This window comes from Mycotypha africana (assembly GCF_025528875.1).
Source record: "Mycotypha africana strain NRRL 2978 chromosome Unknown BDF20scaffold_12, whole genome shotgun sequence".
Lineage (NCBI taxonomy): Eukaryota > Fungi > Mucoromycota > Mucoromycetes > Mucorales > Mycotyphaceae > Mycotypha > Mycotypha africana.
The window spans coordinates 351,861-369,781 of NW_026515736.1; the positions used below are offsets into that span (position 1 = coordinate 351,861).

General features: G+C 37.8%; 7 protein-coding genes across 7 annotated transcripts; 3 read left to right on the top strand and 4 right to left on the bottom strand.

Annotated features, from left to right (window-relative positions):
* Positions 1 to 493: 493 nt before the first annotated feature.
* On the bottom strand, positions 494 to 4,009 carry BDF20DRAFT_895385 (WD40-repeat-containing domain protein). The gene is made up of 8 exons (XM_053082451.1): positions 3,859 to 4,009; positions 3,687 to 3,777; positions 3,515 to 3,618; positions 3,225 to 3,446; positions 2,727 to 3,154; positions 1,285 to 2,655; positions 1,052 to 1,198; positions 494 to 975 (listed from the first exon to the last, which is right to left on the bottom strand). The coding sequence occupies exons 1-8, from the start codon at positions 3,932 to 3,934 to the stop codon at positions 640 to 642; spliced, it is 2,775 nt and encodes a 924-aa protein (XP_052931736.1). The 5' UTR covers positions 3,935 to 4,009; the 3' UTR covers positions 494 to 639.
* A 630-nt stretch (positions 4,010 to 4,639) lies between these two features.
* BDF20DRAFT_895395 (acyl-CoA dehydrogenase/oxidase) lies at positions 4,640 to 6,561 on the top strand. The gene is made up of 8 exons (XM_053082452.1): positions 4,640 to 4,750; positions 4,823 to 4,917; positions 4,995 to 5,095; positions 5,175 to 5,250; positions 5,335 to 5,381; positions 5,455 to 5,696; positions 5,775 to 6,255; positions 6,334 to 6,561. The coding sequence occupies exons 1-8, from the start codon at positions 4,692 to 4,694 to the stop codon at positions 6,481 to 6,483; spliced, it is 1,251 nt and encodes a 416-aa protein (XP_052931737.1). The 5' UTR covers positions 4,640 to 4,691; the 3' UTR covers positions 6,484 to 6,561.
* A 1,791-nt stretch (positions 6,562 to 8,352) lies between these two features.
* On the bottom strand, positions 8,353 to 8,667 carry BDF20DRAFT_895409 (uncharacterized protein; the record flags this gene model as incomplete). The annotated part of the gene is made up of 1 exon (XM_053082453.1): positions 8,353 to 8,667. A coding segment is annotated over one exon (288 nt), but the record flags the coding sequence as incomplete, so codon positions are not given.
* Positions 8,668 to 9,060: 393 nt separating this feature from the next.
* BDF20DRAFT_797644 (uncharacterized protein) lies at positions 9,061 to 9,935 on the bottom strand (the record flags this gene model as incomplete). The annotated part of the gene is made up of 3 exons (XM_053076298.1): positions 9,061 to 9,306; positions 9,381 to 9,705; positions 9,814 to 9,935. Coding segments are annotated over 3 exons (693 nt in total), but the record flags the coding sequence as incomplete, so codon positions are not given.
* Positions 9,936 to 10,181: 246 nt separating this feature from the next.
* On the top strand, positions 10,182 to 10,694 carry BDF20DRAFT_895414 (uncharacterized protein). The gene is made up of 2 exons (XM_053082454.1): positions 10,182 to 10,460; positions 10,562 to 10,694. Exons 1-2 carry the CDS (start codon positions 10,297 to 10,299, stop codon positions 10,638 to 10,640), a joined length of 243 nt encoding a protein of 80 aa, XP_052931740.1. The 5' UTR covers positions 10,182 to 10,296; the 3' UTR covers positions 10,641 to 10,694.
* A 3,114-nt stretch (positions 10,695 to 13,808) lies between these two features.
* Positions 13,809 to 15,409, top strand: BDF20DRAFT_895425 (uncharacterized protein). The gene is made up of 6 exons (XM_053082455.1): positions 13,809 to 13,972; positions 14,049 to 14,105; positions 14,188 to 14,304; positions 14,375 to 14,498; positions 14,560 to 14,925; positions 15,199 to 15,409. The coding sequence occupies exons 1-6, from the start codon at positions 13,930 to 13,932 to the stop codon at positions 15,341 to 15,343; spliced, it is 852 nt and encodes a 283-aa protein (XP_052931741.1). The 5' UTR covers positions 13,809 to 13,929; the 3' UTR covers positions 15,344 to 15,409.
* Positions 15,410 to 15,509: 100 nt separating this feature from the next.
* Positions 15,510 to 16,597, bottom strand: BDF20DRAFT_171692 (uncharacterized protein). The gene is made up of 3 exons (XM_053074847.1): positions 16,163 to 16,597; positions 15,939 to 15,991; positions 15,510 to 15,859 (listed from the first exon to the last, which is right to left on the bottom strand). Exons 1-3 carry the CDS (start codon positions 16,408 to 16,410, stop codon positions 15,588 to 15,590), a joined length of 573 nt encoding a protein of 190 aa, XP_052931742.1. The 5' UTR covers positions 16,411 to 16,597; the 3' UTR covers positions 15,510 to 15,587.
* Between the last annotated feature and the right edge of the window lie 1,324 nt (positions 16,598 to 17,921).

Sequence of the window (17,921 nt, forward strand, 5' to 3'; positions counted from 1 at the left end):
GTTTTTGTAAATTCTTTGACTTATGGCAGCCCAGGCGCCATAATAACACGTAGATTACAGCAACTATTCAAAAATATTACAATTAGGACTTTTTGCTATCATTTTACTTTCCTAAATCTTACAGAACGCTCAGAATAAGTAGAGACATTATAATAGATTTATAGAATATTGATGGACTGATGCAGCTGATGTGAGTTTCAAACGGTATATAAAGCTTTGATAAAAAATTCTCAAAGAAATATTTAATCAATGGTTTAGAGAACGAAAAGCAATTTGAAGACGGAGCGGTGAATAAAAAAGAGCTATCTTTCAAAGTAAAAGTCTGAACTGAAGTTAGTACTTAACAAACTGCTCTACGCATTTCCTGCCCATATAGAACACTTCAGGAAAATTATAGCAGATAACGGCAGCCTTTCTATTGCTTTGAATGCTCATCATAAATGTCTATTAGCAAACAATTAAAATGACCACAATACCTCGGTAAAAGTTTGTAAGTTGATGCTGGTATTTATTTTGTATCTCCGAGAGCTTATAATAATAAGTTATCGCGTCGTATCATTTATATATGCATATCAGTGGCGTAAGGAGAAAGGGTAAAGTAGCGATTATGCTCATCAAATGCTCGTAATATCTCTCTCATTATTCGCTTTCATCTTCATATTCGCTCTCGCTGATTTCGCTACCGTCGTCATCCTCTAGGTAAACACGTACTATTTCAGACTCCAAATCAACAGTGCCCCTTCGAAATGCGGCAAGCACATCTATGTCGGGATACGGAGGAAGACGTTGGCGATTGTTTGCTTCATTTTCATCAACTATTAGATCTCGATCATACATTCGAGAAGAACTTGAATAAGAATCTGGATTACAAGGTTGCTGTACTCTAGAGGTAATGAACGGCTTGGAAGTAGGTGTGAATATTTTCGCTGTAGAGTCAATACCACTAACGGCTAAGATAGGTAAAGTGGGATGTCCCTGGAAATGGAAATCCAAAGCATACAATTAAATTGAGTATATCACGAGCAATAAATATGAATGCTATAAAACTTACTCTGGCGACATTAACAACATCATCGTCAGCTTTTAGTATTTGGACAATTTTGGTAGACTTCTTATCCCAAATGAACAAATTGCCACAATCACTTCCTGAGACAATATATTCATCATTTAAACCGAAGAAATCAATGTCTTTTACCGTCTAAAGCAACAAAATGCAGCGTCAAAAAACTGTTTAGTGATTTGCCATAGATGTCTATGTTCAAACAATCCTTATGGCATACATACCTCATAATTGAAATGGCCTGTATATTTTTTTCTTGGGGCTACCTTACCGGCATCTGACATAGACTCAAAAACCTTATCGACTTTACCAGGAAATAGTCCAAACGAGCCAAAAGACAAATACTCGCAATCACTGTCGTCATCATCGTTGTCATCATCTTGTTCATCTTCGTTCTCGCTGTTTTGATTATCTCCGTTCTCGATGCCGTTATCAAGATTCGAAGCAAGAGCTACAGCAGAGTTTATCCAATTTGGACGATGAAACCGAGCAGTATCAGTGTCCCAGAAGCCGAAGGCCCGTAGAAAGTCTTCAATTTCACGCGGGTCATACAAAGTGATGTACATAAGCTGCTCCCAAGGACAATACTGTTCTATCTCATCACTTAAGGGATCTCCCTCCCCTGAAGATACCATCTCATGGGTAGTGGTTAAAGGTATCTCTTGTCCTCCATTTCTTTCTTCGCGATTTAGGGTCGCCTTGACAGTGTTATAAAACATGATAATCATCTTCAAGTAGACATAGTTACTATATCCGTGATTTCCGTTGTTCAACGAGGGAATTGCTAAAGAAGTGTCTTGATCCCCCGGCAACTCTCTTCTGTAGGCGTATAGTAAACTTTCTCTAGCTCTTTCGAGATAATCAAGAGACTTTTTCAAATAGACTATTCGATAGCAATCAGCGATTGGCTGATAGCCTCCTTTCAATATCCAATAACCAGTCGCCAAACACCAATATATTTGCCAGCAGTCAACGTATGCCTGCTCCTCCGACGCCGATGACTGCTGCTGAGGTGAACCTATAGTTGCAAGCACCCTCTGGGCATGTTGGATCTTTTCGCTCACTCTATTCAATTCATGTTCAAAGAAATAAATCGTCCAATCATCGTCATTATCGTTTGTTGTAGTATTTTCTGACGACCTCTCTTCGGCTACTTCATCTTCTGCACTATACCAATTATCTCTGTCTAGCCTACGATGGTTTATAATGGATGCAAACATAAATGCTGCTGATGCATCACCCAGCGCTCTATCAAAGTCGGAAATAGATATAAGCGGGTTATTTAAATGCTGGGTCAAATCATTCACACCCATCAAGGCAAACTCCAGTTTCATCATGCGAAATGACTCATGTATAGCTTCCCATGTCGCTTTTCTTCTCTGAATATCACCCTCGCTGTCTTCGTCTTCTCTATTTTGTGTTAGTATCCCTCTTTGTCCGTCAAAATCTGATGGCGTAGGCGAGTTGAATCTGCCTCTAATACGGTTAATGTTATCGTTGTAACGAATGCCGGTAGCATATTTGTTGCTCCTCTCAATTACAGAATCATTGATGTTAAACAAGTAAACATCGCCCAAAGACCAGCTGCCGAGTAGCTATATATCCGGTTATTTTTTGAATGCCTATTTCTCATGCAGGAAAAAGAACAAATAAAAGAAAGACCTACCTCATAACCGTTCGATTGACTGAATTTACATGCTGTGACAGGATATATGCGTGCTAGGTGGTCTCTGCGTCTACCTAGTGGGGCTGAAAATCGTTTCACACATTGTGAAGGTTTATCGCTGCTTGCAGCACCAGAATACGGCTGGCTTTTCATTGAAGCGTCTGATGCCGTCATCATTCGTCTGTCAAATAAATAGATGGAGCCGCTGCCACCGGCAGCAGCAAAATAATGTGGGTATAATCTACTGATGGATAATGCATTGAGCATAAAACCCTCTTTTCCGATAACGAGAGGTTTTGGACAGCCTTTTCTATTTGTCTGTGGAAGAGGCCATTGCCTGGCTGGTTTACTTTGGCGTGTTATGAAGGATAGGATGTTATGCTTTGAGCAGATATGATGCTGTCGTCTGTCAAAATGCCGTATTGTGCCTATTTTTTTTTGCACAATTCAATTAAATTTCGATCGAAATCCATGAATAGATACGAGTGTGTAATTTACCATCATAAGAACAAGTTAGAAACTCGTAAGGGTTGTTCTCAAAGGTACAAATTCTATTTATTTGATCGTGGTGACATACATACATAATTTCCAACGGTGTTGAGGAGCCATCCGAATGATTTAGGTCAAATATGCGTATTTCTGAATCACCGGCACCAGAAACAATAATATTATCAGAAGTCTTGGGCATGAACTTTGCTGTGAAAATGTTGGCGGAATGTCCTAGAGGTTGAACCATTTATTCTGTTATTGATCTTTTTTGAATCAAAAGATTTTTTGATTGTATGTACCAGTGTTTATTGTTTCAATGAGCTTGAAATCTTCGTATGCTGAATAAATATTCAATTTCAAGTCATCGGATCCGGTCAATAATTTATCTCCAGAACAGGACCAGCTATAATAAACACATAGGATGGTTGGTATTAGCGTCTTTCTTGTATAAGAACTGATATAATACTGTACTCTAGTGTATTTACACAGCCATCATGGCCGCTGAGTTCTCGTTCGAGCTCCAGTCGCGAAATGAAAAACTTGTCTGCATAAACATTTCTGCCTTTAATTTCAATATGCGAAAAAAACAACAACGTATTAATATCATTGATGCAGTCGACAGAAAGGATCAAAAGCTACGCACGGAAACTATTGGGATCATAATTCTTAACTATTCCATAACGCCTTTCGTTCAGTTTATTCTGCAAGGTGACCGACATTTCCAAAAGAGTGATGAGGAGAAAGAAGATCTGTTTTTGCGAATGAAGTTGAACAAAAAGTAAAAAAAAAAAAAAGGTGTTAAAAAAACAGACCTTCCAATTTATTTAGAGAAGCGATCTAAGAAGCAGTCTAGTTTGCTGTTCTTTATTGCGATAGCAGTGACAATCCAATTTACTATATTACTGTTCACTTACTAGAGCAACAAAACACCCGTGTCGAGCGGTTTGCGTAGCATCAATAGAGTAACGCACCAAATGAATAATCAAGTAAATGCTTAAATGCATAAACCCTGGACAGTATAACTTTTGAAGTTTATAATTTATTCATATATAATTTCCAGCTAATGAAAGGATGCGGTATCCTTAGACAGTGCAAAGCGACTCACTAAAATTAAAACGCTATGTATAATCAATTGTCCAAATTTATAGTTGCAGAGAACTCAAAAGCCATCACCGATCGCTTCAAATGATGAAAAGCAGCTTTTACTGGACTAACATGCTGCTTTCATCGTTTGGAAAAGCAAAATTTCTGGTTTAGTCAGCCAAAAAGTTGCGCTGTTTCAAATAAAGAGATGTGGGGAAGCAGATTATGTCAAAGAGTAATTTAGAGTTTTGTGCAGACATGTGATAACCATTTAAATTGAGCCTTGATGTGCTGGTAGTATTTTTTCTTCTTTTTTTTTTTTTTTTTTTTTCGCTTGTAACCTTCGGCAAACAACCTTGCTCTCTTACTATTTGTTCACCGACTTTTATATCAATGTTCAAATCGACCGTTCACTTAACTCATCAGCTTGCACGTTCTTCTATCCTCAAAAGGTACGAAAGATAATAAAGCGCTAATACAGTTGGCATCAAGTTTGTTGCTGAGCACCTATTGAAACATATTAGAGCCTTTACAAATTCTGCTATTACACGCTCAGCTGCTGTATTGCCGACTTCACTTCAAGCTTTTACTGAGGAAGAATTGATGCTAAAGGATACAGGTGAGATTGCTTATGCAGTGATTTAGAGCCATGATGAGTAGGGCAGACCATGTCTTACTCCATTCTATTACTGTTAGTTGCCAAGTTTGCCAACGAGGTTATAAAGCCTAAAGTAGCTCAAATGGATGAAACTGAAACGCTTGATAAATCAGTTTTGAAGGGTCTCTTTGAACAAGGTGTAAGTATATGAAGCTTCACTCTCAAAAAAAGAAAAACAACCCATAAATATTATGACTATATTGACTATTTTTGATCAGCTGATGGGTATCGAAACTGAAGCCGACTACGATGGTTCAAATTGTTCATTTACATCAGCTATTATTGCCATTGAAGGTACAGCTTGCCTTGCCATACATATATAACTTGTCGTATCTGGAAGTTTGATGCCTAATAATTACGTTATTATTCCAATCATAGAACTTGCGAAGGTTGATCCTGCTGTTAGTGTAATTTGTGACGTTCAGGTACAAATCATATAAAAAAGAAAGCGCTGCCACGAGAATATCCACAAGCTAAAGCAAAGCTTTCTGCAAATAGAACACTTTGGTTGGCACAGTTGTTCGTAAATATGGTAGTGACGACGTGAAGAAAAGATTCCTTCCCAAGCTTGCTACCGAATCTTTGGGATGTTTCTGTTTATCAGAAGCGGGTTCTGGTTCCGATGCTTTCGCACTGCAAACAGGAGCTATAGAAAAAGGTGATCATTACATAATCAACGGTTCAAAAATGTGGATCACAAACTCAGGAGAAGCCGATATTTTCCTTGTATTTGCTAATGTGTAAACTAGTTGCAAACAAAATTCTACACATGAAGAGGGATGTTAGGAGCAAACAGACTTATCAAATTTGAAATTTAGGGATCCGTCAAAAGGCTACAAGGGCATTACATGCTTTATCGTGGAAAAGGATATGGGAGTTCAGGTGGCAAAGAAAGAAACCAAATTAGGTATTCGCGCTTCGTCTACCTGTGTGTTGAACTTTGATGAAATTCGCGTTCCCAAAGAAAATATTCTCGGGGAAGTAGGCAAGGGTTATAAATACGCCATCGAAATTTTGAACGAAGGACGTATTGGTATTGCTGCTCAAATGATTGGCACCGCTCAAGGCGCTTATGATCTTGCATTGCCCTACCTCTTCCAGAGAAAGCAATTTGGGCAATACATTGGTGATTTTCAAGCTATGCAGCATCAATATGCTCAAATCGCTGTGGAAATTGAAGCTGCCCGTCTTTTAACTTACAACGCCGCCAGGTTGAAGGAAGAAGGCAAAAGTTTTATTAAAGAAGCTGCTATGGCCAAGCTGTACTCTTCTCAAGTGGCTGAGCATGCTGCATCAAAGGTAGTTAGCAGGCATTTTCAATGACAACGTAAAGGTTTGTCTTTCCCTAACAGCGTTTTCTTGAACCTATCTAATTAGGCAATTGAATGGTGCGGTGGTGTAGGTTTTACTCGAGAACTAGGCGTTGAAAAGTTCTATAGGGATGCAAAGATTGGTGCCATTTATGAGGGAACGAGTAACATTCAACTCCAAACTATTGCTAAATTAGTTTCAGCAAACTACAAATAGATCAAATAAAACATGCCATCTGCAGTTCTTAAAGCCGTATTAACATTGACAAATGATTTTAAGTCAACAGAAGGGGAGAAAAGCTTAGAGTACTTAGTACTTTTACTAAATTTTCGAGAACTTTTTAGAAAAAGCTATATTTTTTCTTTTTTCAGACGTACGTGGATAAGAAAATTCAAGGAACCGGCGCTGAAAAGGAATGCCATCACAAAGAGCGCATAAATGGTTCTTCTTTTGGTATAAAAGCATGGAAAACGCGTTACTGCCGATGTTTCATTATTTACCCTGTGTGCCACAGATTGCACGAGAAATCGGCCAGAGAAGCTTATGCTTAAGGGGATGGTACATATTATATCAAGAGATCTAGGAAACGAAGCAAACAGATCAATTGTCTAGCAACTCTGCCTTAAAGATGATCCTAATCACGTCTTTTTCAAGCGTAGAGAAACCATAATATGAGGCTGGAAATCCTGATAATCTTCAATCTTTGCCACTATCCTCTTTTGTAAAAAGCAAAACAGACAATCCGCAGAATTTTCACACAGTATTTTAGGCCAACTTGTCAACCCTTTATTGTCGACACAGATGTTCCGTTCACTATACACTTACGTTCAACTTAGTCAGATGATCCATAACCCAGGAATCTACAACATACCACCTCATACAACATCTCACCAAAAATACCATTAATAGTACAGATATCATTGAATGTGTGTTTGCCGTTTGAGCGGCATCATTTTGAGAAGTTACACTCTACAAGTGTTATCTCATTCACAGGAACGTATAATGAAATCATGCATTTTAATCTTAGTTTTTCCTTTCTTATGGGGGAAATGGAAGCATGTTAAATCCGAAAAACGGAGGGTCTTATCGTCTTGAGACCAAAGTGTGTCTTGTAGGGTACAGTTTTTTAGCTTTGGGTTTAGACGAAGCCGCAATATAACTAGACGAAAAAAGTAAATTTTTGAGACCTTCAAGTTATAATTTCAAGATTGAACTACACAAAAATTGAGATGCTTACCTGTAAAAATCAAACCAGCTTCGTGCTGGCGATTAGAGGATGGTGTTCAAGTGGTTGATGCGGGTGATTTTGGTTTTCTAGAAAACTCCGCAGGTCTTCCCGTTGACTTCCATACCGAAATGCTGATGGCCATCATGTTTTTTGCTGCATTGACATCGCGGTTCCATAGTATCTTACAGGTTTTGCAAACAAGGATACTACAGCCACGCACGGTGTCTAATGCTTTCAATGTGTCTGAGCGACAACAATTGCATATGCGTGATGTCAAGTATTCATCAATTGTAACGGCAAGGAGATCACCAGCAGCCTCTCTTCGCTTCAATGCACGCCACAGAACACCAACGACACCAGTCTTATGGCCTTTGATGGGCACTGCACTCTTCCCGAACATGCCATCACCAACTACAATCAAAGGGATCTTTTTAGTGTCGCCTGCACTAAAGGGTTCAGGCTTCCACTTGTTCTTCAGGGGATTACTGTAGAAAGCATGAGTTCTATCAATATTTCTGCGAATAGTGGATGAATTGCTTATCATTTAAAAACCTTACCTATCTTTCTTAGCGAGAACATCGCTTACTTCTCTCGCATCTGCTTCTTCCTTCTCTTCTGGAACCTTTTGCTTCTTCTTCTTCTTCTTTTTACGTTTACAAAAGGCCATTCTGTCGGTATTCTTCTTTGGCCACTTGCTTCGATCTTTCTTCTTCTTCAACCTCAATTGCTTATTGTACTTTGTGGTTCCATTAATAAGCAAATTGACCATGTTGTTGGCAGCACGCTCCTGACCCTGGTATAAACGAAATCTGTCTTCAGCAGTTCCCTCGCCGTAAAAAGAGAACAAGGCTTCGAAGTGCTGCAATATATATTGTACATGACGGTCATGTTGTTCGATGATAGAAGTTTTGGCGGTTGGTATGCCACTTTCGATCATTTTAATTGTGCCTGCTTTCTTCTTTTCCAGCTTTGCAGCGTATCTGATACTTCCGGTCATATGATAATATTCCTTGGTAGAGCAGCTGCGTACTTGATGTTTGTTATGATCTAGTCCGATTGCCGCTGTGAAGACAGATCTTCGCCCTGGATCAAGGAAAGCGGGTCTGTAATTGTCTTGTACTTCGTCATAAGAAAAATCTTCCAAAGTCAAGGTATGATTATGAATGGTCATGTCTTCTTTTGTTTTCTTTTTGCGGCTGAACAAAAAGTCTACAGTAAAGCCGTCCGACCTAACCATGTTTCGAAACATTACATCAGAACTTTCCTTCAAAGCGGTTAGACTATGACAGAAGCAAAAATAGGGGTGTGTTTACTATTAGGCATAATTTTGCTGAAGAAGTTCTTCTATAGTTTTACCTCTTAAAGCCAAACTTTTTGAAGTCGAAGACTTTACAGAATTGTTCGAGTTGGGCTGTATAACCCTTGGCAACTTTTCCGGGAAACATGAAGGGTGTAAGAGCATTTAAACTTATCGCGATGAAACGCCATTTCAGCGATGGAGTAGGAAAGAGAAAGAAACGCTGAGGAAGTGGTAGGACACGGACATCGTACGGTTTATGCTGTATATGTTCTTGCTCGTACGTAAACTGTATGTTCCATAACGCATTAACAAACTTTGCAGGAGCAGCAGAAAGAGAAACGAGGGTTACTTCTCCTGGAATGAACTCTTCAAATTGTTTGCAGAGTAATTCAATTCGGTTTTTGTCAACAGCCGCCAGCTCGAGGTTTTCTGGCCAATGAGGATGACCATGACAGACAGATTGGTAACAATACAGCTGTACAATTCTTTGTACATCAGTGCGTTTGATATTCTAGAATGTGTATAAAGAGAAATAAAATGAATAAAACAGCAGAGCATTAAGAAGGTACTCGGTTACAGCCTTACCGGGAGCATAGTTCTCAACTTGTAAGTAAGGAACTTTGTTAAGCGCTGCTCGAAGCGCTCTACAATGGAGTTCGTGTAAGAGACGCTCAATTCCTTTGCTGCCTCTGTAAGGCAATGACTATATCCCACGGTCAGCTTGTGTTTTACTTCGATAGTAGGGAACTTTGCCTTGAAGTCTGTATAATACTGTTTTATGTCCTCGGATAATGCCGTTTTGTGAGTAACTTGCTTGCCCGTTATAAGCTGACCAACTGAATACCAGAATTGCTGGCAGAATACATCAGGAATAGACCTGTCTTTGTTGGCTTCTTTACTGTCTTTCTTGCTGTCTTCTTTGTTGGCTTCTTTACTGCCTTTGTTGCTGTTTTTATCAGTGTCTTTCTTGTCGCCTTTGTTAGCATTCCTTCTATTCTCCTGATAATGAATGAGGTACGAGTTAACGAATAATTGACTAGAGAATACTATTCTCCTTATGTCAGAGCAGCAAGAGATGACTTTTTCTTGGAATTGTTCGCGAAACGCTGGCTTTACAGCAGACGTAAGAGGGAGCTTCCTCGTGAATACAGTGGAGCCTTCTCCAAGCGTCGAGGTGATAACTTCTTCCTTTGAAGCAATGTGATTGGGGCATTCGAGAGAACGAGAAGTAGAATGACCCTTTAAGCCACAACTGATACACTTGATATCTCCAGTTGTTTGCTTCTTCTTTCTCTTTGCTTGCTTCTTTTCTTCCTTGATTGTAGCTGATTGCTTACGTTTCTTACCGCTACTTCCAACTAAATTTCCGTTAAGCAAACATAAACTTGTCTTGCAGTGAGAGCATGATACTTACCAATCAGCCGCAGAAACTGCTTTGTAAAACTTGCATTCATGGTATGCCTTGTTGAAATGTCCGAGTGTTTTGCAATCCTTGCACTCGATGTTTACTAGTCATACAAAACATAATCTGAGGATTACTACTATAACTTATTTGTGGCAGCGCGCTCATGTGTTACTTACGGAAGGACTCATCTTTGACTTTATTCTTATGGGCTTCTGCCACCGATTTGATTTTTTGCAAGATTTTGGCTTTGTACATGCTGAGTAGTAGCTATCAGGATGAGGAAAGAAAGATGAAAGAAGAATAAGAAGAAGAAGATGGAAATCAAAGGAAAGATGTCAAACTTATTTTCTGTAAATGCTAGTTTGACAACATCTTATTTTTTATTAGGATTGACAACAACGACCGTTATCTACGCGGTGGAAGAACGTGTCTGGGATTAGTTTAACGCGTAGATCAATTCATATGATCCATAAATAAAGTCTCGTAAACCACAACCATGTATCTATTGCTGATAAGACCTGTTTTACACTAAAATACTCATTACGTCTCGTAGTACTTTAAAGTAATGCCACTATCAATTGAAAAATGTCCACTGACCTTCAAAATAATGTCTACAATTATTTATTCAATAAATCGTCCAAGAATATTATACCATTTCATCCTAAAATAATTTAAAATTATCTAAATTGTATATATATATTGTCCAATAAAATTTGTATAAAGTGTAAAGTTGAAGCTAAAACACTGTAATATCAAATTGATGACATTCGGGAGAACGCGTTTTACAACCTACAGTTGAATGATAAAAAATGACCAGAAGAAACAAATGATTAAATTAGAGCAGCATTTGAGATAGAGACACTGCCCGAATACACTGTTTCAGCGGTTTTAATGTTTGAAGTATTTTTTGTTTTAGTTGTTCATGAACGCTTTTTATAACTTGCAGAATCTGGGAAATTAATCTAATTAGCCCTATAGCTGCAGGAACTGGAATTTTGAGGGTGACATGGCTCAAAGAGTCGTTATATGCATGCATTTGTATGGGTCAGTATTTAGCTGCAGCTTATTACAAGGCGAAGGGAAATGACCTTGAGCTTTTTTCGATCAGCATGATAACTTACATGTAGATACAAGTTGCTCTTGACAAATAAAAGCAATCAGACGTAAGACCTATGATGGTTTTTTATAAGAAAAGCATTCATCCGTGGTTAATGCTCTGCTTTGCGACTAATCATTTTCATTAAAGTTCCAATGGCCCGTATCATGAGTTTTTTGAGAAGCGTCAACTGAGCAGTTCGTCCTTACGTCTGAATTTCTCTTTATTTTACTTTGCTTTATTTTTATGTTCAGTCATACATAAGAACTTAATGAATTTCGATGAAGCTCATCGTTTTTTACTTCATTTCCAGCCAACCCAGTTGCAACAACGTGACGGCGTGATGGCTAAGAAAAAAAATAAATTTTTTCCCCTTCTCATAAATTCGAGTTTCTTTTTTCAAAATTTTTTTAACTTTCCTGTTTCTTCTTTCAACTACGATTTTTTACGGTAAGTTAACAACTAGCTTGGTTTTAGGCAACGTTAGCTCTCTTATATTGATAAGCAAGACACTATAATGATGTTTGACAAAACCTGATTTTGTTGAATTTCTTCACATGATTTCTAATGATTCAATTTGACACCCTGAATTTTCGTCTTTACTTATCGTATAAAGAGTTGACATTATTGAAATGCTTTTTTTTTTTCGATCAATGTGTTAATCAGATCCTTTTATTTTTATATTAGATCCTTAGTTGGGAACTATTTTATATTTATGACTAGCTAACTTTCGAGTATATTTAAAATAAAGTATGAATAAACCTTTTTATTATGGGAAGCGAGACGCTACTATTGTTATATGTTATGGTTGGAAGATTTAGACACAAAAACATTAATTAAATGTGCAGTATCTTTTCTATCAAAACGCTAAGGTTGGGGATATCTGTAACAAACGTGTCATTTCACCTTTGCGTACCATTTTATATGTCAAAATATTTGTTTGTATTGGCATAGTTGCTTGGCTTCAACAAAATACTCTCTAATGATGAGAACTACTTATCACGAAGGCGATAATTGGCATTGAGTTGACAGCCATTATGTAAAGCTTAAGACTCAAAAACAGTAGAATTGTTGAAATACATGGTGAAGAAAAAGAATAATGACAGCAATAAGAAGCCTTCCTAGCAATAGTTTGACGTGTTGCAGCAATGAATTCTATGTTTTATTTTCTCTAGGAGGGGGATCAAATTGAGGAAATGTCACACCGAACAACGACCTGGCTATGTCAGAGAGAGAGTTCGCTTGATAGATTATTCTGCTATGTAGCCATTTTTAAGCAAACAAAGACACAGCTACCTCTGCTGGTTCGTATCTCGTTTCGATTATTTTCCTTGACAGAGGCGAATGGAGAAGAAAAAAAAAAAATTTATAGCAGAAGACGTGGGTCTTACTAGAGTTATGCTTATTAGTAAGGCATACAATTTTGAAATGGCTGTATACGTATAGCTTTCATAAACTGCCATAGTAGATGTATGCTTTGATGGTTAAGTCAATCAACCTCTATCTTCAATTGACATAATAACTTGTTGTATCGATCTATCAGCGAAATATTTACGGTCTTTAAAACAAAGTTGGACATAATGTCACTTTTTCTGAATTTCTCGAGTGCGTTTGTACTTTATAGACTTACCTGAAGAGTAATATTTCAAGAGTAATGGCTTGCCTTCCTTCATCTGATGATACCAAGTATTTAAGCGGATCTGTTGTTGTAACATCTGATAAAGGTTGCTGAGCTATATCATTCTCTATTTGTTGTTGATGCTCGTGAATAACTTTGTCGCCTGCGAATTGACTAGAGTTTATAGCCGCCAATTTCATAATGTAGTCTTCTGCTATATACCTTGAAGGAACTCTTCACAGAGCATATAAGTCTACATTCACTCGTTTGAAGATTGTACAGCTGACCGTCAACTGATGTCAGAAATAAGCGTAGCTGAAAGTGAGTTTTCCATCGTTAGCCTTACGTTATTTGTCAAAACTACCCAAACCATTGTAATTTTATCAGGAATTTGATTTTTGCTTTTCCAAGGCCTTTACAGACGCTTCATTTTTTCCTGTTTGCTTATTATCTGTGTTCGAAAAGATGTTGCCTTGTATCTACTGCTCGTTGCTTAATTATACTATCTTAATTGGAATAATTTTTACCATTCCCGGCTGAGCATTTTGGTTGTGCTGCGTTTATTGTTGTAGCCCTTAGTTCTGCTATATTGTAAACAATTTTTTTCTCTTTTATTACAATTCCTGAGATACGACCAACTCTGCGTGCAAAGCCCTGATGTGCGGATGGAAACATATTTCGAGAGCCTCTGTCCTCACTTCGTTTACAATGGACATAACTTCAGCTGTTAACCTAGTAGTCTTACAAGCTGGCAATAGGCACATATTATGAGCGAATCGTGCGTCAAGTGCTGCCCATAGCTTGAAGACAGGAGTCCGCTTTATAAGCTATTATACATTTTCATATTCTGCTCTTTGGTTAATCAACACATTTGTTTGTGAGATCGCCCGCGTAGTTTATGCGAATGGCTGCATGATTCGCGACATTTAAAGTCACGCTTACTCTGTCGCTCTTAAAGAATCTTAACTTTTTTTTCTTTCTTCCTTTGAATCCGTAGATCATCAGTAGTACGCCGATGGATCAAGGTTCAAACGAGAAACATATTTTGCTCCAAGGAGGTGAACAAGAATGAATAGACAAAATCTAGCCGCAATATTGAGTTTTTTTTCTTTTATTAACCTGTCTGATCGGTAGAGCTTTCATGCACTATTTGTACACATACTTTTGAAGATCCTCATGTTCTAAACTGTGGTAAAGTTTATACGTAAAGATCTAAAGGGTTACTAATAGTACTCAGTCGTTGATTTTTTTCTTTTTTTATTGTGATTGACAGGTCATTCATACTGTGGTGGCTGTATTTTAGAATGGCTGAAAGCAAATAAAATCTGTCCGTTATGTAGAACACCAGTCAATCGACGACCTATTCACATTATTGCGTTACAAAAGATGGGTAAAGAGGACAGAAACGATAACGTCTAACCAAAAAGTGAACAACGGCTATAGTAACATGTTCTATACAGCTGATGTGATTAGAACAGAGGAAGTTGTAGCCGAACGAAAATTGAATGCCGAAGATTGGATCAAACTATTTCCGCATGATAACCAATCCAGCTATATAATAGATGAGGATGACGACGGCATAGTGTCAGTGGAAATCGTAGTCACAAGCAATCTTCAAGTATACTGATCTCTTTATATCTTTTAGACATCGATGCTCACGGTGCGGTTGGGAGCTGGATGAGGACAATTTTTGCGCCAGATGCGAGATACAATTTGACGGAAGTTATGATCCTGAAGTAGATATACCAAGAACAAGAGGAAGACCAGCTTTCTCAAATACCCAAGAGGAACCTATTGAAGTCGCAAGTGACAGCGATAACGATTATGAGGATAACAGAGATCTTGAAGGTTTTGTAGTGGACGATGATCATGTGGAATATGAGGATCTAGATGATGGTCTTACAACAGATGACACTGATAGAGAGGAAAGATCACCGAGTGAGCATATCAGTATCAGTAGCACCGAAAGCGACAGCGATGAGGATGCGGAGCAAATGCGCCATAATGATGGGTATGAATCTAATCCAATACCAGATTTCAATACTTTATCAACTCTTCATAGTGATGATGAATATGATGAAGACAGCTCGTCTAATTACCTCACCGAAGAGTGCTATGAGGTTAATGATACCTCATCTAATCATTATGATACTGAAGAGGATGAAGCTGAATTGTCTCATCATTTCCGTCAAAAATATATTGATAGTGATATTGACATGTCAGAAAGTAATAGTAACATTTATAATTTCTCTTCTTCTCCGCATTATGGTTACTTTGACTATAGCGATGATGAAAGCCGAAATATACCCTTTGACGAAGTTAGTAGTAATAATAGCGCAAACAGCTCGAATAATATTGAGGTCGATAACAGCGATTATGATATTGGCAGCGACGATGATGCTAGTCACGGTAGTTATTATTGCTATTGATATCCCCGCTTCTTACCCAAATGATAATAAATTATACTTAATGATTCCCCTCTCCTTATTTCTTCCGGATCATCAATTACCATCTTGAAATATGGTAACTTTTAGGTATACGAAGTATCAGGAACAACAGACGTCTTAAACGAAGAATCGTTAGTGACGACGAAGAAGATGAAGAGGAGTCTAGTACTGACGAAGAAGAAGAGCAAGATTTTATTTCTCAAGATGATGAAGAAGAAGAGCAGCCCTACCGCAAAAAGAAAACATCAGTTTTCATAGATGACATAGCAAGTGAAGACGATGATGAAGAAGAAGAAAGAAATCCGATTACACCGGCCAAAGTGTGCCCGATTGCGGATACGATTAATAGAGCCAAAAATAAGATGTTTATTGATTTAACGGAAAATGCGAAGAGCAGCAGCAGCATCAGTAATCCGTCAATCTCGTTACATAAAACACCAGCTGTTACGTCCGGTTCTTCATCAGATGATGATGACAGTGATGATAGCGATGTGTCGGCTGATTATGCAAGTCTAGGATTGCCCGATAACAAATCACAAAACGGCCATGTATCAAGTTCAGCAAAAATATTACCTACAACGGACAATGTACAATCGACAGGTATAAACGATATTTTCAACGAACAGCCCTCTACATTAATGCCAGTATTAGAACACAAATCTGTTACGAAAATAACTGAGCGGAAAATGCAACAACAACAACAACAACAACATCAAGAACATAATCCAGCCCCTGTTTCCAAACTGAAAAAGAAAAAGAAGGATCGAAAGAAAAATAAGTTGAAAAATAATACAAACTTACAGAAAGAGAATGCTTCCCACGTAAAAACTGGTAAAGAAAGTAAAAAACGTAAACGAAAACACAAAAGCAGTAAGAGGAGCAAAAAGAAATCTAAAATTGAGTAGATAGACAAAAAATAAGGACAGTAGGTCCCACAATAACTCTTTCAGATAGCGATGAGGATGATGTTGTACACATATCCATTTTTCAAGACCTGTATGAGTTGAACTATAGCTTAATGTATAATTGTAATTATAGAATTTCACCATTGAATAAACAGACAAATTGCACACTTCTAAATGCACCAATATTATATTTTTCAACTTACAATCAGTCTCATACTTATGTTAGTTATATGCATTTACTGATATGAGTAGGATATAATGTATTTTGAAAAAATTACTTGGGACATTAGTGTACGTATGAATATGTTAAATCCTAAAGTCGTAGTTGAGTATTCGCAGTATAACCATAATACCGGCCAGTAGGCGACCAAATATAGTCTTTAAATCTGTCATAGATATGTTCACTCAAGATAAAGTAATGTAATTCCAGACCAAACATATATTGTTCGTATAAATATCTCATTTCCTCGATAAGACAACAGAAATTTTTCCGTTAACTTCAACTGTAAGCAAGTAAGCATGATTTTTACCGTTGCTCTTCGCATCATTTCAAGATACAATTGCGGTATATCTGCTGCAATTAAAAAGCCGTGTGGATGTTCAACCCATTCGCGTTGCTATTGCCTGGCAGTGGTGTTGATTAGAGAAACTAAAGTTATTGATAGGGTATCAAACATTTCTGCAACCTTCATAGCACCATCAGGTTCTCCTGGCCGATTCAATTGTAAGTTAATATGCTCGTGATTATCGCTGTTAGGTACGTGTGGAGGTATCTTCATGTATTTAATATTATATTGCCGAATGAAAGGAAGGAGTTGAAGTCCCCAATCACACCGCTGACACACAGTTGAAAACTGCAACTATTATCATTCTTGTATCAAATAGTAACGAGTCAATTTTGGATATGCCTGTAAGAAAAGGTTCGGAGGAACAGTGGCGATCATGGTAGACTTTCCTGACAAATTGAGATAAGTCAGATTCAGGTTGAGGTAAATTAATTCGTTGCTGGTGTTCAGGGCTTCATACATATGGGACATTCTAACGTGCCAGTGTTGGTTGTAACTATAACATGTAAAGGCACTTTGTCAATAACAGCTTCGCTTTAGAGTCAAGGTGTCTTACTACTAAGATATGGGTAGCAACTTGGCTTCTTTAAACAGCACATGCGTATGATTTATGCAACATTATACAGACAATTATTACGGGGAAAGCCGTCGATTTATAGAAGAAGACGAGCATGATGCTATTTTCTGAAATTACCATCAAAATACTGGCATGTCATTACGAGATAAATCTTTGCTTCTTAATACTGAGGATCGATGCGCTGCTACTTCAATTACAGACATTTTTGTCTTGATTTAACCTGGTCGTTGTTGACATACGATATATACACTGTTTTTGATGCTGCTTCAACATGTCTTAACCGGTGTCCTTAAGTTGAAAGGAGAGGCATTCTCTTGACTTCAAATTCTTGTTTTTTCCAATGAAGCTTTCAATCAAACTGCTAAATATGTTGCTCTACGCTTTTGTAATCAATTGTTGCTTGAAATTCAGAAGCAGTTAGAGTAGCTCTTGGTCTTGAAAACAGGGATTCCAGCATACGTTCTGCGTTGATCATTACGCTATCCGCATTACAAAAATTGTTAGGAACCTTT